The following is a 25,246-nucleotide window of genomic DNA, read 5'->3' on the forward strand; positions in this document are numbered from 1 at the left end:
TAAGACCATGAAATTGAAAAGCATTTGAAATGAACTCTCTAAAGGTTCCAAGTTCGCATGGTATCATCATTTCACCCACATAGCATGTGCGAGAAAGTTGAGAGGGTTACGGCAAAAGCTGGATGCACTTCGTGTACAAAACGGACAATCTCTTTAGAAGTATGAGGGTTTCATACGGAAACTCGTCTGTTACAAAGAGATTTCATTTTTTTGAACTTATTTGAACTCCATAGTTTTTCTGTGTTCAAAATGCACCATTCAAAGCCACATCATCAATTTACAACCCTTTCTGACTTCATTTGTTATTTTTCATGCATTTACTGATTATTTTGAGCTATAAGACCATGAAATTGAAAAGCATTTGAAATGAACTCTAAAATGGTTCCAAGTTGGCAGTGCTGACAATTTTAACACAACACATGATATACATTATATCTAGGGCACAACATTACATTTGTTCAAGTTCACAACAGTGCACAAATGATAGAATTACATCTAGGACACAACACACTAGCAGAAACATAACACAAATGATAGAAACACAACACACAAATGATAGAATTACATTTTTTTCATGGCATAAACCAGGGCTAAAGCCCCCCTTCTAAACCGGTTCAAGGCATGAACCGGTACCAATGGATGTGGGCCAGGAGCACGGCCCATTGGTCCTGGTTCGTGCCTAGAACCGGGACAAATGGGTCCACACGAACCGGGACCAATGCCCACGAGGCCCCGGCCGGCCCCTGGGCTAATGAACCGGGACTATTGCCCCCCATGGGTCCCGGTTCGTGAAGAATCGGGACTAATGGGCTGGCCAGGCCCGAACCAAAGCCCTATTTTCTACTAATGGTGAGCAATGCTTATTATATTAGGAACATATGGTATTTTTGTTGTTGTTACCCACATGCATATGCGCTAGTAACGTACTATGAATGCGACTGGAACTTCAGCATAGTGTTTAGGTTGTTCATTGTCTTGGCTTCGACACTGGTGAAGACATCGACGAATCGTACTCCGACAAGGCGATTTGTCGTATGGTTAGAGATCGATCTGGAATTCAGCCTGTTCAATCAAAGATGTTGCAACAGCGGTAGATTCTTCGTGGTGGACATGTGTCCTCAGGCTTCGCCATGACGGCGTTTGATATAAGGCCGGTGTGGATCTTGGGAGGTATTACAGGAGTGGATGCAGATTGTGGTCTGCATCTGAAAGATGATGGATCGTGTGCTAGCTTCGTGGTACCTGGATGACATGTATGGTTTCGTGCTCCGATGTCTCGGTCATGTGGGGTTCTTGAAGTCTGATAGTGTGTCCTGTGTGTTTCCTCGGTTTGATCGTACAACGATAATGGTTTCGCTTTTGACGAGCCACCTTGGAGGCCTGCAAAGCTGTATATCAGCGATGAAGCCGCGTCGAGCTCTGATGTAGAGGTGATCCATCATTTTTACTTTGTTGGCTGATGTCGTGATGTCAGAGGCAGATAACGAACGTTGGTGTCAAGCTTAGAAGTTTTATTTGGTCTTGTTTGTAGTTCTACTTCTTGGCTGGAGTTTCTGGTTGTGCTATTTGTTCATTTTTGTCAGGTCGGCGTGTCCGTGGCTAGTAGTAGGATCTTTATGATAGGACAAAATAAATGAGACACGTATTACCATAAAAAATATACTATATTTTGAGTAATTATAGTAACATACTATGACAAAAAAGGATTTTCTTCCACTTTGTATTACAAAGCAATCAACCAAAACATCCGACGATAGATGCTGGGCGGAAACAACACAGTCACGTCCCAAAGAAATGAAAAAAATACAAAAGAAACAAATGCCCACACCGGCGGATCAACAAAAATGCAAGACTCGCGATCGCTGCGCCCACCAAGGATATCCCACCGTGCTCCAGGACTCCAAACCACTAGTACCCATCAACACCTCCAAGAAGGAAAGCGACGATGACGACACTGCTACCAAGGGTTTCCCCCGGTACGCGACGAGGCGCGAGGAAGGGTAGCCCCCGACGCCCTTTAGGAAGGTTCGATGACACCCAAAGGCATCCCCGATCCCAATCTCCACCTCGGGCTCTCCGGAGCCTGCCACCAAACCGACCTTCACCCTGCACCAACACGGTCTTGAAGCCCCCGCGCCGTCTCACCACGACACCGTAAGAGAGACCTGCACAACGACCAGAAGGGGCCGGGACTAGGAGCAGCAACACCATCGGCACGCGGGAGGGCTCAACCTCCACCATCAACGATGGTAGCTGACCGAACGCAATAGCAGGAGCATACCAGGTCCGTGGGCCCACAGACCCGTCCGGGACCCTCGCTCATAAAGCTCCCGCCATCGCGCTACAATAGGCACGCCATCGGCACCGCCGCCCCCTGTCCAAGCTCCTCCTCCTCACCACCACGCAGAAGACAACGCAGCCACGCCGAGTGCCGGCCCGCTAGGACCCAGGTAGGCCACGCAGGGCCCAGATCTAGGCCGAGGTGCGCCGCCGTCCACCCAGCACCACCACGCCGCCCTGCCCTCAAGAAGCAATGCCGCCACCTCACCCGTTGCCAGCCACCACCGCTGGGTCGTCGGCCCGCAGCGAGGCCGAGCTGCACCGCCGTTGCCACTGCACCGGAAAGCGGGTACGCGCGTGGAGAAAGGAGGGCCCACCGCCGCCGGCATCACTCGGGCCAACGCCGGGGGCGCCCTCCGACAACGACGGGGGGGGGAGACATGGAAGGAGGACGCCCGTGGGAGAGGGGCTCGAGCGTCGCCCCGGCCACCTCCCGGGAGGCGGCGCGAGGGTGGATCAGGGAGGGGGGAGGAGGGGGGCGGGTGCGGGGGAGCTTGACCGGCGGCGGGAGGGGGGAGAGCGGAACCCCTGTCGCGGGAGCTTGCGGGAGTTCTGTGTCCCCCGAATCGACCTAGTAGTGTGCTAATAATAAAGCGGCTATTGCTTCCGTCGGAAAACCCACCGCGGTATTTTTATAAAAAAAACCTGTAATTTTTGTTATTCAACCCGCGCTCCATCATTTATCTGCAATGTAAAAGTAAAAAACGATCCGCTGCAAAAATTATACCGTACGCAACGCCTCCTCCCGTCGACCCTGGGCCACCCTAGCCTGTGCCCAGGCCGCCGCCACACCACTCGCCGCCGCGGCCGACCTCAACCGCCACCGCTGCCGATCTCAACCCACCCGCCTCCGCGGCCGTACCTCTCCCGCTCACTGCCCCCGTTGCGGCGCTCGAGCGCATCGCGTAGACCCTGGTCCACCCTGGCATGTGCCCAGGCCGCTGCCACACCACTCGCCGCCGCGGCCGACCTCAACCACCACTATTGTCGATCTCAACCCACCCGCCTCTGCGGCCGTACCTCTGCCCGCTTGCTGCCCCCGTTTCGGCGCTCGACCACAACTTCTGGATCAAATCAACACGACAGCTACAGTGACTGGGGATGATGCGTCTGCTCGATGCAGAACGGCGGCGGCGCGCGGATAAGGCGCGGCGGAGCGAAGTACCTGCAGGTGGAGGCGGGCCTCCATGGCTCAAACGGGGAACTCCTAGGTTATGACGCGGCAACGGCGACTCCTTATGGCTAGATAGAGGCGCCTAACCCTTGCTCCCCTCATCGTATTCCCTCCTCCGACAGGAACTCATCATCTGGTGTGATCCCGTCCCCATGCCTCCAACCGTGTGCCAAACACCGGCAAATTTTTTTGTTTTGTGGGGATTTGTTTGCTGATGAATGAATGTATTGAATGTAAGATTGTATTGTTGTAGAGATAGAGAATGGAACACCACCTTCAGTTTGTCATCTGATCCCACATTCTCTACCCCATGAGTGAAATAAGATAACAGTCCATTGATCAATTCACGTAGCCTCTTTGTTTTGCTTTGCTTGTCCCGCTCAATTTCTCATTATGGTGGAATTAACAATGGACGGGTTGATTTCTCAACAAAATAGGATAGGACTGATTACATTAGTTAGTTAGCTTATTATTTTAATAAATCAAAATGATTATAAAAAGATTAAATGCTTGTGGTATTTTTTTCTCCCGTTGCAACGCACGGGCCTTTTTGCTAGTAGTGTACAATCAAAATACAGCAGCTTCGTTTTTCCCCTATTGGGCTTAGTCATGCCAAACCAACCAGGATGCCATAGGCAGGCCCATCCCTTAATTTTCTTACGTGGGCCGTAATAGGGTAGTCAGCTCGTGGCCTTGTGCAAAGGAAAAGAATGTGATTCCATGGATCGATCACGAATCTGCATCCAGCTCATCGCTCGCCTCCCCTCTTCGTCCGCGTTGCTCGCCTCACTGTGCGCCTTGCCACACGACGTGCAGCCCCCAGCTACTCCAGCCTTGGATACGGCGGCCGGCGAGGTACACTGGCGGCCGGCGAGGGGTCACCACTAGGGCAGGGGTCAGGACCCCAACCTGAGCAAGGCCACGCTCAGGAGGCCTAGGGCTACCGGCGGCAAGCCACAGCCAGGTGCGTTATTTACCTGTAATATATATAGATAAATTGTGCAATTGATCGCTGATTGCGTTGGCTCCATTTTTTTTTGTTTAATTACAGATTTGATCTGATTTTTTGTTGACACTTAAAAGAAATTTACAAGTGAAAGATGAATAATACATGGTTTAATGACTTGATGATTTGATACACCGAACGGATGATTTGCTAGACTGACTGGTTTTAAGCCATAAAGTTTTGGAAAGGGCATTTTCCTAGGTTCAGTTGGCACATAATCTATTGGTACACTTTATTCTCTTTAATGTGTTGTCGAAGGACATTTTACAGTTTGTTAATGCGTTGTATCTTGTAGACTCTCATGTGTGCACAATGCTAAACATCGGAGATTGGTCTTTCGTCGGCGAGATGTTGAAAGGTTTGGTTGTGCGGCTAGTATTTAGCGAGTTAACTGGTGTTAAACCTCATGTTTTTATTTATTTTTGTGATTTAGTAAGAAAATTGCGTGGGGTGCAACGGGAGAATTAACATGTTATGTGACCTGCAGAAGCATCTTCACGGTCATTCACATGTTAGCAAGGATATACGCCCCAGACTGGGCAACAACAAAGTAAGAAACTAAAATTATGAAAAGTTGTACACGAGTAAGAATGTCCTAACAGAAAAAGTACTCACAAAAAAATACAAAAATAATCAGTCGTTCAGCAATTGGATGGAGCCCCTACTTTCCCTTGGAACAATCAAAACTCATGAGACGAAAATAACAGCAAAAAATTTCAGCACAAGAAGTGAAACATGCTTCTAACCATCAGGATTTGATTAGTTGCTACTAACTTCTGTCACAATGAGTATTCTTTTCTAGACGTGATAAGTTCCTTCCCAACATAACAGTAGTTATCTTGCATGCATGTTATGTATCACTGCAAAAATTAGTTTCTTACAGGGGTTTACCGAAGAACACAGACAACATACACACACACACTTTATTATGAGATAGCTCTAGCTCAACTATGACAACTTCAAGCCCTGTCATCAGTGTGCCTATGTTAATCCGATCTAGATATCTCAACATGGATTTGGTGGCAATAACGAATGCTTCACAAACAGTAAAAATAAAGAGAGGAAATACTAGATGATAACTGGAAATTCAAAAAGGAAGCAAGAAGCAAAAATATTTTCCGCGTTTACAGTCTCATCCAAGGACCTTGTTCGTCTGAGGCAAAAGTTGTGGTACTTTCTACAGTAGTATTAGACATCACTCTAGTTGTTGTACTACTCTACATTGTTGGGAACTTGAGATGAACATGATCAAGATCTAATAGTGTGACATGAGAAAGTATAATGTATTTTCTGTCAAATGGCTGAGCCATACTGATAATTTTTCTGTCAGTTGGCATGCTAGAAAGGACAAGGCCTAACACAGTTAAATCCAAAATCAATACGACATGCATCTGAACAGAACCTCTGGGCAGGCATAACAGTTATGAGGATTGTTTTTCTAGGAGCTGAATTAACGAAAACATCTTAATAGGTAAGCTGGCAATGAAAGAACAAATATGTAAAAGAGATAATTCCAGAAAATACAATGGTGCAATTACGAAGTCAAAACTACAATTTGATGAAATGTCTTTGCTTCTCCTAATGTACAAAGCATTCAAATTTCAAGGCCCAGTCATAGATGATTTTTTCGTAGACCATTCATCCCAGTCAATTGAAGTGCCGCCGAGATTAATCTGCAATGCATGTAGAACTATTAGCAAAAACATACATGATTGAGCATGGGTGATCTTGAAAAAATATGAGTCACCAGGTAGGTATCACAGGCATCCAAACGCGAGGTAGCAAACGAATTCAATGTCCATCATAATTCAGAATGTCAAGGGACTAAGAAATTATATGTGAAAATGTGAAGTAATGTCAAGGATTCAAATTTCAGTGGCAGATTTATTTTATGTTTATAACCTGAAGGTGTCGCACAGTTCGGAATTTGTTTTGTCAACAAAAAAAATAGGGCATGAGAAATGCGACTCTAATTTCTCATAAGACATGCTGGTTCAGTTTTCATATAAGTTTAGATATTTAGCATGATCGCTCATTCTCAACTAATGCCAAATAGTTATACTTGGCCATTGCTTATAACAAAAATGTCTGGTTGACGGAATTGTAATTTGAGAGAACCAGTACCTACCAAAAATTAATATTTTTGTCCGACACATGTGCTACTACATATCTGAATTCTTTGCCTCCATCTATGCAGTGAGATATGTTACAACATAGTATAAAATAGATAACAAAAACAAAATAAGAAATTTCATTGTAGAGATTGGTTATTTATACAATAAAGCATGAAGAAATAAGGAAACGCCGATTAGCTATTTGAGTAGAAACCAAAACCTTATGAGAGATAAGCTATGTGGTCGTACTACCATATTCAGAATTCACCCTTTAATATTATCTAGCAGCAATCAACTAAAGATGCCTCGTGTACGTGATGTGTTATCCTCGAGTAATGTGAAATTATAGAATGAGATCCAATTCCCGCTGAACCTGCAAGAACAAACGCAATTCTGTAATATGAGAAAATCTAAATCAGCATACAATTGTGTTATTCATGAAGCACAAAAAATATATCCACAAGCCCCTTTGATCCATTTTTTATCTCTATTATTGACTGCAATACTAAGTATTCAGATAAATAAGGACGAAAGAAGCAGTGAATCTGGAGGTCCTTAGTCCTTACTCCTTACCTTGATGGCTAGATGCGGAAGTCTTAGCAGCTGCCGGTGTAAAATATCTTCACGCTGGGGAGCATCATGAGATTGGGGAGGTTGTGGGGATGACCTCGGCCGAAGGAGTGGGTACACAGCTTCTAGGACGCTGGCAGTGGCACTAGATAGGAGGATCGGCCGGAGCTTAGTGAGACGGCTATTGAGGTGGTTGGAGAGGAGAATCGGGGGAGGGTGTATCCGACCCACCGGCCGAAGAAGGCCAGAAATTGAGGTTGCTGGAGATCCATCAGGTGATAGATTTCTTGTGGGCGGATGGAGGCACCACGTGATGACCTCACAAGGCAATTCAGACCAGCACCGAATCCATCGCGCACGGTATCCACCACAACATCAGCCGCCTGCGGTCCAAGCATGCCCACTGCCCGTACAAGCAGTTGTTCCCCAGCCTCCTCGCCTCAGCCCAGATGAACTCAATACCCGCCAGAGAGGAGGTAAGTGCGACGCGGAGGCCTCGAGCGTACATAGGCGAGGGGGTGTAAGTGTAACACGCTTGGATGGTGGAGGTTATTCTGGCGAAGTCGGCAGAGGCGACACTGGACGTTTTTTTAGAATGTTGTGATGCAACGTGATTTAACAAAGATTTCGGTGGAAAACACATTATGGCAGCCAGCTTCTGTAGAAGTTAATCATGTTGTTTCTTTAGGATTAAGAAAGAAAGCCAAACCGAGTTCTAGTAATATTAGGATTCCTAGTCCTAGTCTATTTTCATAGTACCTTGTGGACGTGTATAAAAGACACCCTAGGGGTGTTGATTGTAACACCAGAAAAACGAAAAGCAATACAAAGCAAAGGCTCGACACGGGCCTTTAGCCATCAAATCCATCGATCAGTTTTATTCGTGTCGCTAGTTACGCAAGTTCCGTCAAGTATCCGTCCGAAGCAAGAATCGCGTAGGCACGCGTGTACAGCTGCATACGCACGTTCAAAAGCCAACAATTGGTATCAGAGCCTCGACGATCTACGATCTACGATGACGGACAGCGACGCTGAGTCGGTCAAGTCCGGCAGCGGCGGTGCCAAGGCGAACAAGAACAGCGACAAGGTGAAGAAAGGGCGACAAGTCAGCAACGAGTGGTGGAGGAACGAGCGGCGCTAACGTCCAGGCGCATCGCAACATCCCCATCCAGTACCCGATGCTCACCGACGCCAACTATGGCGTGTGGGCGGTGAAGATGAAGATTATTCTCCGAACCCTTCGAGTGTGGCAGGCAATCACGGACGACGACGTCGATGACGAGTCCGACGAAGGTGCCATGGCCGCCATAGCCCGGTCCGTGTCGGATTCCGTGCTGATGACATTGGCGGAGTTCGAGACGGCAAGAGAGGCGTGGAACGCACTCAAGGAGATGAGGATCGGAGAAGATCGCGTCACCAAGGCACGGGCACAAGTGCTGAAGCGCCAATTTCACAAGTTGCAGATGGAGGAAACTGAATCGGTGAATGACTACGCCATGCGTCTTACTACTTTGGTGGGAGAGATCCGCGCGCTTGGTGCAAAGCTCGATGAGACCGAGATCGTGGAGAAGTTTTTTGAGTTCAGTGACTGATAAATTCACGTACATCATCGGCACGCTCGAGCAGCTTTACGACATCGACGACATGACCATAACGGAGGCGATCGGACGATTGCGGACATGGGAAGAGAATGCTCGTGGCTGTCGGAAAGGCAAAGGAGGAGGTAGCGACCAACTCATGTACTCGCGCGCAGATTGGGAGGCCCCAAGTAGCAAAGGAAGGCGTGACAGTGGCGAAGGCTCAAGCAACACGAAGGGCGATGGACAAAAAGGAAAAGGCAAAGGAAAAGGCAAACCACAAGGTCGTGGTAAGGCGGGCCAATCTAAAGGGCAGAAACCACGGAACTTGGACTTGTCCGAGGTCAAGTGCTATAACTGCAATAAGATGGGTCACTTTGCGAAGGATTGTCCAAAGCCTAACAAGCGGGAGATCAAGGCAAATTTGGCAAAGCAGGAAGACGAAGGTCCAGGTTTTCTGATGGCCGAAGTTTGTGATCTCGCTGAAACGGTGGTTGTGAAACCAAGCCGGAAGGTGCTACTTCATGAGGAAAAAGTGACACCAAAGTTATCCGGTGATCAGAACGTGTCGTGGTATCTCGACACGGGTGCCAGTAACCACATGACGGGGGTGCAAGGAGAAATTTCTCGAGCTGGAATATGATGTTCAAGGCTCGGTCAAGTTCGGTGATGGTTCAGCTGTGGAGATTTGCGGGCAAGGATCTGTCCTCTTCGAGGGTCTCACAGGCGAACATCGCATACTCACCGGAGTGTACTACATCCCACGGTTGCGCAACAACATCATCTCTATTGGGAAGCTTGATGAGAATGGATGCAAGGTGAATATCGAGAGCGAAGTGATGACGATCTTCGACAACCTCCGAAACGTGCTAGCTCGTGTTAATCGCACACAGAATAGGCTATATATCCTATTGGCTCGCCAAGAGTGATGATGATTCGTGGTTATGGCATGCTAGATTTGGACACGTTAACTTCTACGCCTTGAAGAAGATGTCAAAAATGGAGATGGTATCCGGGATGCCAGTTATCGACCATGTTGATCGAGTATGTCACGGGTGCTTGGTTGGAAAACAGCACCGCAGGCCATTCCCTGCTCAGTCTACCTATCGTGCAAGTGATGCACTCGAGCTGCTCCATGGTGATCAATGTGGCCCTATCACCCCGGCAACTCACGCTGGAAAGAAGTATTTCTTCCTTGTGGTAGACGACTACTCGAGATATATGTGGGCCATTCTCCTACGATCTAAAGATGAGGCGTTTGAAGCATTCAAGAAGCTGAAGGCTGCAACAGAGATGGAACACAAGCTGAAGGTTCGCGCTCTACGGACAGATCGCGGCGGAGAGTTTACGTCGAATGAGTTCAACGACTACTGCGAGAAGATTGGCATAAAGAGGTTCCTCACGGCACCTTACACGCCGCAGCAGAATGGGGTCGTTGAAAGGCGCAATCGAACCGTCGTTGACATGGCAAGGAGTTTACTCAAGAGCAAGAACCTGCCGGGGATTCTTTGGGGAGAAGTTGTCTCGACGGCGCTCTATCTTCTCAACCGGGCTCCAACGAAGGCGGTGATCGGCAAGACTCCGTATGAAGCAATTTACGGACGTAAGCCGAATGTGTCTCATCTACGGACGTTCGGGTGCGTGGCACATGTGAAAACGGCGAAGCCACATCTCTCAAAGCTTGCCGATCGTAGCACCAAGATGGTGTTCATCGGATACGAGAGCAGTTCTGGCACCAAGGCATACCGTTACTACGATCCACAAAGCAAGCGTCTACGGATTTCACGCGACGTCGTGTTTGAAGAAAACCAAGCATGGAATTGGAGCACCGCAGCCGACGATGCTCCAAACAGTAACATATTTGCAGTTGAATTTCCAACTGATGATGATGCATGGGAGGATGTCCAGGTGGTTGGCAAGACGCCCAACCAAGGTGACCACAATGATAGTGATCATCATGGTGCCGACACCGACGACAACGCGCTTAGGTCGCAAGGAGATAGCGACAACGCCGCGCACAACACAGGCGGAGATCTCGACGACAACATCGACACCGAGGCGCATAGTGACGACGACAATCAAGATGATGGTCACGGTCACGACGACTACGCCGACGACACGGATGTCGATGACACACCAGGGTCTTAGCCATCTTCCTCAAGTGCATCAACACCGACACAATTTGTGTCGCCTCCTTCGCAAGCCACAACGGACTCCTCAGGGCCTCGTCGCTACAAGACCCTCAAGAAAGTATACAAGTACACAAAGCCAGTTACACTCGAGTACTCCGGACTATGTCTATTCGGAGTTGAGGAGCCGGCGAACTTCGTAGAGGCGAGCAAAAGTCATAGCTGGACGCACGCCATGGATGAGGAGATGAAGGCAATTGAGAGCAATGGCACGTGGACTTTGGTAACCCGACCTCCAAACCAAAAGACGATAGGTTTGAAGTGGGTTTACAAGTTAAAGAAGGACACGGAGGGTGCCATTGTGAAGTACAAGGCAAGACTCGTTGCAAAGGGCTACGTACAACGTCAAGGAGTTGACTATGATGAGGTGTTTGCACCGGTTGCTCGAATCGAGACGGTGAGAGTGCTCCTAGCTTTGGCAGCATAAAAGGATTGGAAGGTTCATCATATGAATGTTAAATCCGCTTTCCTCAACGGCGATCTCACAGAAGAAGTGTACGTGGAACAACCCCTCGGCTATGAGAAGAAATGCGAAGAAGAAAAAGTTTACAAGCTCAAGAAGGCACTTTATGGGATAATGCAAGCGCCAAGAGCTTGGAACTCAAAGTTAGACCGAAGTCTGGTCTCGCTCGGGTTCAAGAGATGTCCCCTTGAGCACGCAGTCTATACAAAGAACTCCAAAGGCTCAAACCTGCTAGTTGGAGTTTATGTCGACGATCTGATTATCACCGGAGATAGCGTACAAGAAATTGAACGTTTCAAGGCGTAAATGAAGAACAAGTTTAGCATGAGTGATCTGGGATTACTCAACTATTACTTGGGCATCGAAGTGAAGCAAAGCTTCGGAGAGATTTCCCTATGTCAATCGGCTTACGCGGTCAAGTTATTGGACAAGTGTGGCATGTCAGATTGCTACGCGACACAAGTTTCAATGGACCAACGTCACAAGTTGAGCAAGCGTAGCTCAAAACCGCCGGTGGACACCACAATGTATCGAAGCGTTGTGGGCAGCCTGAGATATTTGGTGCATACCCGACCTGACTTGGCGTATTCACTCGGGATCGTGAGTCGTTTCATGGAGAATCCGACAACCGAACACATGAACACGGTCAATCAAATTCTACGCTATGTGAAAGGCACCATTAACCTTGGTTGCACGTACAGAAAGGGAAAGGAAGGATTGATCCTTCGTGGATATTCAGATAGTGACATGGCAGGTGATGTTGATGACCGAAAGAGGACAACGGGCATGGTTTTCTACCTTGGCCCGAATCCGATTAGCTGGAATTCTCAGAAGCAAAAGGTGGTGGCACTGTCTTCATGCGAGGCAGAATACATAGCGGCAAGCACGACGGCTTGTCAAGCAGTGTGGTTGAGAAGACTCCTAGCTATTCTTGCAAAGCGGGAGGTGCAGAAGGTGTCACTGAAGATCGATAACCAAGCTGCAATCTCGTTGTGCAAAAATCCGGTTCATCACGAAAGAAGCAAGCACATAGGTACCCGGCTCCACCATATCCGAGAGTGCATTGAAGAAGGGTTGATAGAGGTTCAACATGTGAACACGAAAGACCAACTTGCCGATATTTTCAGCAAGTCCCTCGGTCGACAGAAGTTCATCGAGATGAGGAGGAACGTCGGAGTGCAAGAAGTGAAGTCAAGCAACAAGATTAAGGAGGTGAATGTAGAAGTTAATCATGTTGTTTCTTTAGGATTAGGAAAGAAAGCCAAACCGAGTCCTAGTAGTATTAGGATTCCTAGTCTTAGTCTATTTTCATAGTCTCTTGTGGACGTGTATAAAAGACACCCTAGGGGTGTTGATTGTAACATCAGAAAAACGAAAAACAATACAAAGCAAAGGCTCGACACGGCCCTTTAGCCATCAAATCCATCGATCAGTTTTATTTGTGTCGCTAGTTACGCAAGTTCCGTCAAGTAGCCGTCCGAAGCAAGAATCGCGTAGGCACGCGTGTACAGCTGCATACGCACGTTCAAAAGCCAACAGCTTCCTGTAGATTACAGGCCAGGCACTCCATGGATTCGTGTTGGAGAAGTTGTCCTGCACGAACACGAACTCCGACTTCGATAAAATTGGAGCCGGATGGCAGCAGGAGGTTGGAGGTAGAGGGGGCTGGGTAGTTCTGGGAGGATATATATAAAGAATACGGCGGCAAGCCGGATAGGAAGACCGGGCAGCGGCAGCAGGTGCCCTATGCATCGAGGAGAGGATGTGCTCGTGTGTTTCCTTTGCTTAAGCCAATTGCTCGCTCGTGCGTTCGCAGGCGCCTTTTGCTTCTATGCTTTGGACATGCGCAATAGAAAGTAACAACCCAAGCTTGTGAACGAAAGAACGTTTTAAGGAAATTTAACGAAACTTTTAGTAACGTTTTAAGGAATTTTAACGTAAGTTGTTTATAAATATATTTAAAAATATAGCGACATACGGCGTAAATGTTAGCCTCTTTATTAGTATGTATGTATAGATGAAACAGTAGTGTTTATATTGCACTTGCCATTTATTAAGATAAATGATACTTGTGGTGTTGGATGGATCAAACTAAATTTTAGCTTACGATGTTCGCTAGCTCCGCCCTGACCCATAGCCATGGGAAAACAATGTCTCAATGATTCTACAATTGCATACCAATTTTCTTCGTATGAGCCTTGTAGACCCCTTCTCCAGACCCTATCCCTTTTCTTTCGCAAGTTAAGTACCACTTTTCTTCTTTTGTATTGCCTCTATCTCCAAATATACAACATATAAATTTGGTCAATATATCGATACTTTTTATGTTTGATGAATATACGGAAGCAAATATCAACAACTATGATATTAGAATAATACATTATAAAAATATATCTATTGGTGAATACATTGATATTGATTTGGTATTATTTACCTCCATATTTTTATATATCAAACTAAGATATGAATTATTATTTTGACTCAATTTATAAGCCATGTGTTTAGGGACCGGGGGAGTAACTACTAGGCCTGCGGGAGATGCCAGCCCAGGACCGATCTATACGTACATGCACACAATGCATACAGACACAGCTGTGCCGTGCAGTGTCCCACTCAGTTGAGGCTGTAGCTCTCTCAGCACAATAATATCGCATGGAGGGGACGAGTCATGCCTACGGTGGCCACAATGGCAGTGAGATCCTGCCGCCCAGGCAAGGTATGGTGGTCGGGGCGCCACGGCCGGCGGAGGTGTCCCCAGTAGGGATGGTGCACAAGGTTATGGCGCAGCCGGCGCAGAGCACGGCGAGCAAGATGAAGGGGAAGGTGAAGGAGACCTTTTTCCCCGACGACCCGTTCCGGAGTTTCAAGGGGCAGCCGCTGCGGAAGAAGTGGTTGATGGCTGCCAAGTACCTGCTCCCCTCCGTGGAGTGGGTGCCCGGCTACTCCTTGTCCCTCTTCAGGTCCGATCTCATCGCGGGCTTCACCATTGCCAGCGTCGCCATTCCCCAGGCATGTGCACGCACTAATGATTCCTAGACAAGATTGTTGATGTGCATAGCGTTTATCACCTGCATGAAGCGCCCTGCCTTACAAACTGTGCTGCTCCGACTGTCTTTGCATATGCGTTCTTTGCAGGGTATTAGCTACGCGAAGTTGGCAGACCTGCCGCCGATCATCGGCCTATGTACGTATCCATATGCTTTCCTCCTCATTTTTATCATAAATATCATGGTACAATCCACCTAAACAACGAATTGACAAAACTAAAGAGACAACAGAACACTCGCATTTGCAAAATGGAATATCAGCCAAGAAGAAAAATTACAATCAAGACCGAAAATCCTTTGAGCTTGAACCATCACCTGTGCCTCTGGCACCACTACAGCATTCATCCACCATTCCAGTAGTCATCAAATAAGAAAATAACGCATATGCTTTCCCTTTCTATGTGCGGTACCTAGCGTGCGAATTAATAATTGACATATCCATCATACATGTGTGCAGATTCGAGCTTTGTGCCGCCACTGGTGTATGCAGTGCTGGGGAGCTCCCATGACCTTGCGGTCGGCCCGACGTCGATCACGTCGCTCATCATGGGGTCAATGCTGCAAAAGGCGGTGTTGGTGAGCCCTACCGCGGAGCCGGCGCTGTTCGTTCAGCTCGCCTTCACCTCCACCTTGTTCGCCGGCCTCCTGCAAGCCTCCCTCGGCATCCTCAGGTACTTCAACAATCTGATGCATACAACAACCAATTTGTTCAAATGAAAGATTGATGCACGGACACATGCATGCGCCGGCACAACAGTAATGCATGTGTTGTTGTTGTTGTTGTTGGATGGTACTGCAGGTTGGGTTTCATCATCGACTTCTTGTCCAAGGCGACACTGCTGGGGTTCATGGCAGGCGCGGCGATCATCGTGTCGCTGCAGCAACTCAAGGAGCTGCTGGGTATCATCCACTTCACTGACAAGATGGACCTTGTCGACGTCATGGCCTCCGTCTTCCAGCATACCGACGAGGTCACCCATCCGTCCATCTTCTCCCTTTCTGTCGATGCGGTGCGTGCATCCATGCTTTGCTAATGGTTGATTTTGTGCAGTGGTCGTGGCAGACGATACTGATGGGGGCGTGCTTCCTCGTGCTCCTGCTGTCAGCCAGACATGTGGTATGTACGTGCGCTTCCTTTCTTTAATTCTGCTCTTGTGCTGCACGGTTGACTGGCGTCGATCGTTTACTGTCTTATGCGCAAATGCTGTTTCTGCTCTGCTTTCTTTGCCTAACATGAGGGTACGTAAACCTTCCGGCCTCTGCATAGTGCATCCACACATAGATCTTTATGGAATCAAACCAAATTCATTCAAAATGTTACATTAGTGGAGAAAAAAACACGACCCGCTGATAATTAATGAAATAGATAACATACATATATCCTTTTAACTGGTCGCTGCCCGAACCGGTTGAACATAGCATGTGCAATAATCTTCCACTAGATGCAGCTAAAATTCATGGATTAGCAGGAAACTCCGGTTCTTCCGCACATGGATCCCTCTCTTAGTCGCAAAAAATAGCCTGCAAAGTTCTCTTTGTAAGTTTCAACCTTCTAAAATTACAATCTTTTCGGTAACTCTAGTTCGCCCACAGTAAAGCGCGTCCTCCTAATCAGATCTAAACTTTATGTTTCGCGTGGACCCCAATCAACTAGTTTCTGAACATATTTGTTGGGCCACTTGTTGGGGGAGGGACTTGAAAAGCTACCTGGATGGTACCCAAAAGGAGGGCGGCAAAAGGGCCACATAAGAATAAATGATGAATTGTTTCCTAGTAGCACATAAGCAGCACTTCTTGCACCACTTCTTACCGAACCACCTAATACTACCAACGATAGCACCACAGTCACACCCAAAAAAAAAGAGAAAATACAAAAGAAACAAATGACGAAAACGACTCATCAACAAAAACAAAGAGGCCTCGTGACCGTGGCACCCATCTGAGACCACCCATCAAGGTCCTAGACTCCGGAGCAATCAACAACTTCAAGAAGGTACGTGACGCTGACGATGCTGCTGCCAAGGGTTTCCCCCGGTATGCGGCGAGGAGAACGGAAGGCTAGCACCCGACGTCCTAGGAAGGAACGACGGCACGCTCTGGCACCACCGTGTCGGTGCTGGACAGCCCGACAGGGAATTCTCCTGGTCCCAACCATCACCCCAGACGCTTGGAGCACTCCTCCATATGACCCACCACCCTAGGCCAACATGAGCTAGAAGCCCCCCACGCTGTCTCCTGACGGCATCGAGACATGTAGCATGCACATCAAAGAAAAGGGGTTGGGACTAGGGGTAGCAGCATCGCCGCCATGCGGGAGGGTCTGACCTCTGCCGTCCATCCACGACGATAACCGACTTGATGCAACAACAGGGGCATACCAGACCCACGGGCAGCCCCTGCCATAGCGCTGTAGAAGGCATGCCGTTGGCACTGCCGTGCCTCCCGACCCTCTTCTCCATGCAGTAAGCCGTAAGGCCGTGCCGGAGTTGGCCTGCCAGGATCCATATGGGGCCCTATGGGCCCAAATCTAGGCCGACGATTCGCGGGTCAGGAAGATCCCGCCGGAGGCGCTCGGGTTAGGAAATCCCGCTGCTGTCAGGGCCAGATCTGGGGGCGCCGCCAGCCGGCGACAGGGGTGGTGAGAGGACGAGGGGGCGAAGGGGGAGGACTACGTGCCGCACCAGCTGCCTCCCTGGGAGATGGCGCTAGGGCGGGGTCCCTGTGTATTCTTCTTGCATCCCCTTGTCATCTGTGTTTTACTAGGCTATCTTTCACTAGGACAACACCTTTCACCATGTACCATATAATAATAATTATTTTTCTTGAAATAGACTTTCGCCCCGCTTTATAAATAAAACAAACAACCATACAATCCGTTCAAAGTCGTATATATGAAACGACAGATGGAGAAATAGCAGAAGCATGCCCGAAGCAAGCTAGAACACAATGGAAAAAATGTCACCTAGTGGCAGGCGACAACAGCGACTACGAAGAGGAGAGCTGACGCACATTAGTCACCAGTGCATCCATCATGAGCCCAAGTCGAATCCGCTCCACTGCCTAGAGTGCAAGTGCCAAGGAATTTAAAGAATGAGTCAGATGCCTGCGGCAGGAAGACCCGCTCAATCAACATTTTATTACGAGTTGTCCACAAGGTCCACGACAACGTCCAAATATAAGCCAAAAAAGTTGACGATTCCGTCGTATCTTGGTAGTGCTTGTCTGAAGGTAAAGTTTCTTTGTAGCCCATCCTACACGGTACCCCTTATCCTCACCCTCCAACATTGCTTTGAGATTTGTGCTCTTCATCTAACTTACTACAAGAAATTTTTTCTTTTTTTGTTTTTCTCAAGCGAAGTAACATATGGACTTCAAACTTTGCAGATCAAACAAACTTTCTAACAAGAATGTGTGAATAAACTTTCAGATTTTTTGGTTTGATATAAATATACAAAAACGAGATTTTTTTGATTAAAGAAATTACTTTATGCATTTAAAATGCATGAAAAAATCCGAAAGTTTTTTTCACATTCTAGTTAAAATGTTTTGTTGTCTTGGAAAATTTGAAGTTCATATGTTGTTTCGTTTGAAAGAAACAAAAAAGACAAATGTGCCTGGACGGATCTTCATGCTGAAATGAATGGCTTAGATAAGGGGTATCATGGAGGACGAGCTACAGAAAACCACTCTCTGAATGAAGTACTTGTCTGAATGAAGTCCGCAAAGTCCAAGTCCTCTCCGACGAATCTCCAGAGGGCCCGGGCAGTTGAGCATGAGAACATAATGTGGGTTCCGGTCTCCAGAACAGCACAAAGACGACATAAAGCATCACCCAACCCATATCATTTAAGCACCTCCGTCCCAAAGGGAAGGCGGTCACGCAATAACTGCCACACACAAATCATTATCTTCAGGGGCAACTGAGGCTTGCACAAAGGAGAAATCCAGGGGGCGACAGGGGTCCGACATAAATCTTGATATGCCAAGTTCATAAAAAACTCACCTAAAGGTGATAGACTCCAAGAACGGTGTTCGAATTTTCCGACAATATCTCAGGGAGGGATGCCCGCAATCGATCCCATTTTGCAAAGTCTGGCTGATTGAATGTGCGGCAAAGCAAGATGTTCTAGTGCTCATTCTGGGTGGCCGTAAAAACCAGGAACGACAGGTCATCGCAAATAGCAAACATGCTTGGTAAACTCACCTGAAGTGGCTCATCCCCAATCGATATATCAAGCCAAAATTGGGTCCCTTCACCATTTCCTATAGTGAAAGTAGTACCTATGTGAATGTACTACTTGATTTTCTGGAGGGATTTCCAAAAGTGGGAACCACCCGAACGGGAGCATGTAAGGAGGGGTTCTCCGTGAAGGAAGGTACTTTCCTGAAGAAATTGTAGCCACATACCTCCCTCGCCATGCAGGATTCTCAAGACACAATGAAGCATGCTAGCAATGTTCATGCAACGAGAGGAAATGATACCTAATCCACCTCGGTCCTTAGGCAAACAATTGTCTGCCTAGTTGACCATATGATACTTCTGGCGGTCGTTAGTTGCCTGTCAGAAGAATCTATCCAAATGCTTATCGAACACGCTATGCGCACCATCCTAAAGGATATATAACACTATCATATATATGGGCTGGCTACATAGGTTAGAATTGATCAGGACAGATTTACTCCCCTTGGAGCTGAATCAGCCACACCAAGGTTCTGCCCTAGGCGTAAGCTGGGAAACTAGTGTGTCGAAATAACTCACAAGATCCTCGAGTCACACATCGGCCTGCCTGGTACGATACGAGGAAGGCAACCGACTTGCAGTTCAAATTGTCTGTAATCCGCTATCGCTCGGCCTGAGGATATCTTAACACGATGACCTCACTTTTGCCAAAAATAATCTTGAGGCCTCACATGATCTCCAAACATAGAAGGCTGAACTTAATATTGACTATGTCAAGGTCTGATCCGTGAACCATAATCACGGTGTCATCAGTATACTGATGGTTTGTGACCCCTCCACCAGGGATCAACTGTCCCACAACACCCGAGAAGTGCCCAGCCATCCCAGCCTTGTCTAAGATACCCACCAAGGCATCGATGGCGAGGTTAAAGGGGAGAGGGGAAATAGTATCCCCTTTCCTCACTCATGTAGAATACCTAAGAAATTGTCCCACCTTGCCTTTAATGTCAATCGTCGTATTTCCGGACCGGACTAACTTGATGATTCATGAGCACAACCACTTGTCAGAACCCCGATGTTGGAGCACTAACCGCAGGAACGGCCAGTCGAGGCAGTCATAAGCCTTCTGGAAGTCCAACTTAAGAAAAATCCTTTGTGACCACATGGCGCCACCTCGTGAACGATCTCATGCAGGGCCAGCATACGATCATGGATACGCCAACCCTTTAAGAATGCGGTCTGAAGTGGGTGGGCATGCCGCTCCACAACGGGGGCCCCACCACACTGCACATACTTTTGCAAAGATCGGCTCAAGAACATTAATCACCCTGATCGGCATAAATTCCTAATGTTCGTCGCCCTGACTACTTTGGGGATTAGGGCAATGACACCACAGTTTAGTCGAGCCATGTCGAAGGTCCTAATGTAAAATCCATGGAACATCGACATAACCAACAACTGAAGCACGGGGCATAACTTCTGGAAGAAGGCCACCGGTAGACCATCCGGACCAGGAGCCGACCCAGCCTTCATAGATTTCATCGCGCTACCCACCTCTTTTGGCCAAGATAATATATACTAACAGAACCTGGATTTTTATATGGCCAAGGAATCGCTCCCTCCATAGGGCATGCAACCGCCGTCGCGGCTGGGCGCGGTCATGCAGAGCTGACGTCCCGGCCATGGATCTATCACCAGCAGAACCCAGTGGGTTGCTAGTCATCGGAACGAGGCTAAGAGCTCCGTACACAGCGCCAGGTATCAATCCCAAGAAAAAATAGCACCGACATCCCCGGGATGGAGGATGAGCCGCCATTGCCACACGACATGGCGTTGGTTTTCCGTGGATGCTCATCAGGCATGACACCGCCATGAAATTACCCAGGTTGGGCAATGCCAGAGACGCCAGCAACTCCGCACGCCCCTCACCCACGTTCTCCTCGACCATGTCCACCCAGCCAATGGGGAAACGAGCTAGGCGCATGGTCGGCAAGCGTCACGCCACGGCGGCCACGCCCCGAAAAACTTATTCTCGAGCTTAGCCTCCTGGGCAACCACCTATCCGGCCACTCATTTATGGGTCGCGATTTATGCAAACACTTTTTTCTTTTGTGTTTCTTCCACATAATACAACATTTGAACTTTAAACTTTGCAGAACACCCAAACATTATAACTAGAATGTGGGTAAAAACTTTCAGATTTTTTCATGCATTCTAAATAATAATAAAAATCTTTTTTTAGGCCCTGTTTGGTTTCAATAAGTCAGGTGACTTAAAACCAGTGACTTATAAGTCACGTCTGTTTGGTTGTCATCTGACTTATAAGTCACCTTCCCATGCAAAAGTGCATGACTTATAAGTTTTAAGTTGGGGTGGAGCAACTTATGACTTATAAGTTGGGGTGACTTATAAGTTGGGTCTGTTTGACAAAATAAGTCACTTTTTGCACTTTTCAACTTATAAGTTGGTGGCTTATTTGGAACCAAACAAGGCCTTAATCCAAAAAATCTCATTTCGTTTATTTATGTTGAACCAAAAAATCTGAAAGTTTTTCCCAACAAAGTTTGCATTTGAAATGTTGTTTTATGTGGAAGAAAGAAAAAAGAGAAAATCTGATATAGTAACTTAGTTGTCTAGCATAGATCTTAAAGCTATATTGATGCGTAGGGATAAGTGGTGTCCAGAAGTCTGGGCTTCAAAAATCCACGTCCGGCCACACCCTCCGGTGGTGCGGTCTCCACTATGCTGTCTCCACTATGCTAGTCATGCCGGCAGTGGCCAGCGAGCACTTGAGGTTGGCGGTCCAATGGGGATTTTCAAAATCGCCCAAGGGTAGCCCTCTAAAGCCCTCCATGCTCCCTCCCCATGTGTGGATGTACTGGTCAAAATCATTAATTTTAGCGGCAATTTAATTGTGCAAGTTTATTTCTTCTGGAAAACTAGACCCAATGTCAATGAGGTCTGCGTACATGGATTGAATAGAGAAGACCTCAGACATTGTAACTTCCAATGGAATGGAACACGCGGGTTACGTACTTCCGTGCGATAAGTTGACCCCCTGTCAACCTATGGACCAGATGCAACCATGTTGTCTACTTACCGTTATCCCCAGTAAACACACGTCGAAACTTGATATTCTGCAGACTCGCCCCTAACACCAAAGCAACGGAAATGTATTTTCACTTCGACATATAATATAGGCTCGGGTATTGAAGTCCAAGAGGCACGTCAGCTACCCATGTATCCCCAAAATCTTGTGCTAAGACCCTTTCCCATCAGGAAGGTATACCTGCAAAAGAGATCAGCCTACAATCTGTTCACTTCTGTAGAGATATATTCTTAATATAGTGATATTTTTCAAATCAAAAATTAGTTGGGAATAATAAGCAAAGTGCTCATGGCAACCCTGTTTAACTCCCATTTCGCTGAACTGTCATAGAACATTTCATTTTCAGAAACAAAATTAGAACTACTTTTCTTCCACTTATTGATTGTAGCTATCTCCTGCAACAGTACTTATTCATCTGGCTCTACATGTGAATACACAGAGCATGAGATGGCCAAAGTTCTTCTGGATTTCAGCATGTGCTCCCTTGGTATCTATCATTATGTCCACGGTGCTCGTTTTCATCTTCAAAGCAGAGAACCATGGCATAAGCGTCGTAAGAAAAAATAAAACTGAATAATTGTTTAGATATTATAACTATGTTATGCAACATGATGGAAAACAGGAAGTGTTTGCATCTTTTTGCCGCAGATTGGGCATATCAAATGTGGCCTGAATCACCTCTCATGGGACAAACTACTCTTTGATCCAAAATATCTAGGACTCGCCATGAAGACTGGTCTCGTCACCGGTATCATCTCCCTTACAGTACGCTAATCATCCTATGCATACCCTCACATTGCATTAGAAACTGGAGAAGTAGTTGAAATTTATTTTTTCACAACTGTTGCCACAAACAAGCTGATATGTGCCCTAAATTTTACTCTATCAGGAAGGAGTAGCTGTTGGCAGGACATTTGCTTCAATCAAAGACTACCAGGTGGATGGTAACAAAGAGATGATGGCCATTGGGTTGATGAACATTGTGGGCTCATGTACATCATGCTATGTGACAACAGGTAACCTACAATTTTGAACTAAAATGACGTCCAATATTTTCTTGTATTCCTCACAAGGCTCCCAGTGCATCAAATGATGCCCACAACCATGGGAAGAAAGTTTGATTGCTCTTTGTATTCCCATCAGGAGGATTTTCTCGTTCTGCTGTGAATCACAATGCCGGCTGCAAGACTGCCATGTCCAATGTGATCATGGCGCTGACAGTCATGGTCACACTGTTGTTTCTCATGCCATTGTTCGTCTACACCCCCAATGTTGTCCTTGGAGCCATCATAACTGTTGCTGTCGTTGGCCTGATCGATGTGCCAGCTGCATACCACATCTGGAAGATGGATAAGATGGATTTCCTCGTGTGTTTGTGCGCATTTGCTGGTGTCATCTTCATCTCAGTTGAAGAAGGCCTCGCGATAGCGGTAACCAACAGAATTTTCACTGAGATGTATTACTGATTTTTCTGTAGAGGAAGTTGATAGTTGATTTGTTTTTTTTTTTCGTAACTGAAATTGCCAAATTTTAGGTTGGTATATCTATATTTAGGGTATTGATGCAAATCACAAGACCAAGGATGATAATCCAAGGGAACATAAAGGGAACTGATATTTATCGAAACATCCATCAGTACGAGGAGGCTCAAAGAGTTCCTGGATTCTTGATACTAACAGTTGAGGCTCCTATAAACTTTGCAAACACCAACTATCTGAACGAAAGGTAAAAAGGAACTTCAAATTCTGGAAAATGATATTGAACTTACGATGTGGAACAAATTATAATGCAATGTTTCATTTGTAGGACTAAAAGATGGATTGAGGATGAAAGTTTTTCACGGAATAAAAGCGAACTCCGTTTCGTAATCTTTGATCTATCAGGTTTGTAGCCCCAACAATTTTTTTTCACTTATCATTTTTCCATCAGATCTCACTAACTGGTGAATGTTCTGTTTTTGTGGACGAACGATTCATTCCCTTCTTTTCATATGCACATACATGCATCCACTAGAGTTCAAAAGTTGATGTCATCATTGATTCTTCTCGTTTCAAAAAATCCATTTTTTAGCTCAAACCATTGGTGTATTTCAAAATCTATTTTCGTCATGAAATCTGTTGCGACTAGACCTTCGAAACTAGATCTTATTGTTGGCCCAGACCTGACGCCGAGTACTTTCCGGCGACGGCAACGACGAACGACGACAAACGAAGCCTGCTGACGAACTCAACGAGATACTTTACGCTGAGATGCGTTGTATGTAGCTAGCCTAATTTCTTCAAGGCACGTCCTACACCAAGCTAGCTAGCTCGATCTTGTTGATCGATTCTTGCCGCCGGCCGGAACTACACCAACGCACACATATGAATCGCTAGACGAGATTGATGGCCGCAGGTACGTATCGTACCTGGTGTTTTGCTTTATTGCTTTGGTCTTGATCTGGTTACAAGGGGTGAGGTGCACGCGTATATATATTAGCTAGCCTGCTAATACTACTCCTATACGGTCATTGCTTCGAAACCTAGCCGGATACGTACATGCATGTATTGAATCCGACATGGCCACGTTCTTTCGTGTTTAATTCCAACAATCACCCCCCTAAACACGATGTCCTCACTTCACAGCTTGGACGCCGATCCTTCTCCGCATCTCTGTAAACTTCTGTCGTCCCAAAGACTTGGTCAGGATATCTGCAAGCTGATCATCGGTGCAAACGTAGTTGACTTTAATTTTGCCTTCTTCCACGCACTGCCGTATGTAGTGATACCTCGTATCAATGTGCTTGCTCCTTTCATGATGCACTGGATTCTTACATAGAGCAATCGCAGACTTGTTGTCAACATAGAGCACCATTCCTTTCGGTTCCTTGTGTGTGAGGTCACCGAGTAGCCTTTCTAAAAACACACCTTGACACGCCGCGGTTGCAGCTGCAATATACTCCGCTTCACAGGATGATAATGCGACCACCTTCTGTTTTTGTGATAGCCAACTCACTATGCTCCCGCCCAAGAAATATGCCACTCCCGAGGTACTTTTACGGTCGTCCACATCTCCTGCCAGGTCACTATCACTATAGCCAAGTAGCTCCACCATCTCCTTCTTCTTCCCTCTCAAATAGACACAACCGAAGTTTGTTGTCCCTTTGATGTATCTGAGTATATGTTTCACAGCTGCCCAATGTTCCTTCGTGGGTGCTTCCATGAAGCGACTCACTATGCCAACGGAATAGGCCAAGTCTGGTCGTGTATTCACAAGATACCTTAGACTTCCGACCACACTCCTATACTCCGTTGCATCAACCACGGGTGCTTTGCTTCTCTTGCTAAGTTTAAGACGAGGCTCCATCGGAACAAAAGTTGGTTTGCAGTCCTCCATGCCACAACTTTCAAGAATCTTCTTTGCATATGCCTCCTGGCATAGTGTGATCCCCTCAGGCTTTTGTTGTACCTCAATCCCGAGATAGTAACTCAAGAGGCC

The 25,246-nt window shown here is 46.9% G+C and overlaps 1 protein-coding gene across 1 annotated transcript in view; it reads left to right on the forward strand.

The window, feature by feature from the left end:
• Nucleotides 1-4,373: 4,373 nt before the first annotated feature.
• Nucleotides 4,374-25,246, forward strand: part of LOC123412064 (probable sulfate transporter 3.3) — a 45,728-nt gene continuing 24,855 nt past the window's right edge. Inside the window, exons 1-12 of the mRNA XM_045105018.1 lie at nt 4,374-4,478; nt 13,939-14,442; nt 14,569-14,617; nt 14,938-15,151; nt 15,280-15,451; nt 15,532-15,597; nt 22,209-22,322; nt 22,418-22,534; nt 22,659-22,785; nt 22,913-23,199; nt 23,304-23,494; nt 23,576-23,652. Of these exons, the coding sequence (XP_044960953.1) occupies nt 14,086-14,442; nt 14,569-14,617; nt 14,938-15,151; nt 15,280-15,451; nt 15,532-15,597; nt 22,209-22,322; nt 22,418-22,534; nt 22,659-22,785; nt 22,913-23,199; nt 23,304-23,494; nt 23,576-23,652 (1,771 nt within the window). The 5' untranslated portion in view covers nt 4,374-4,478; nt 13,939-14,085. The remainder of the gene's footprint in view (nt 4,479-13,938; nt 14,443-14,568; nt 14,618-14,937; nt 15,152-15,279; nt 15,452-15,531; nt 15,598-22,208; nt 22,323-22,417; nt 22,535-22,658; nt 22,786-22,912; nt 23,200-23,303; nt 23,495-23,575; nt 23,653-25,246) is intronic.

This window comes from Hordeum vulgare, chromosome 7H (genome assembly GCF_904849725.1).
Source record: "Hordeum vulgare subsp. vulgare chromosome 7H, MorexV3_pseudomolecules_assembly, whole genome shotgun sequence".
Taxonomy (NCBI): Eukaryota; Viridiplantae; Streptophyta; class Magnoliopsida; order Poales; family Poaceae; genus Hordeum; species Hordeum vulgare.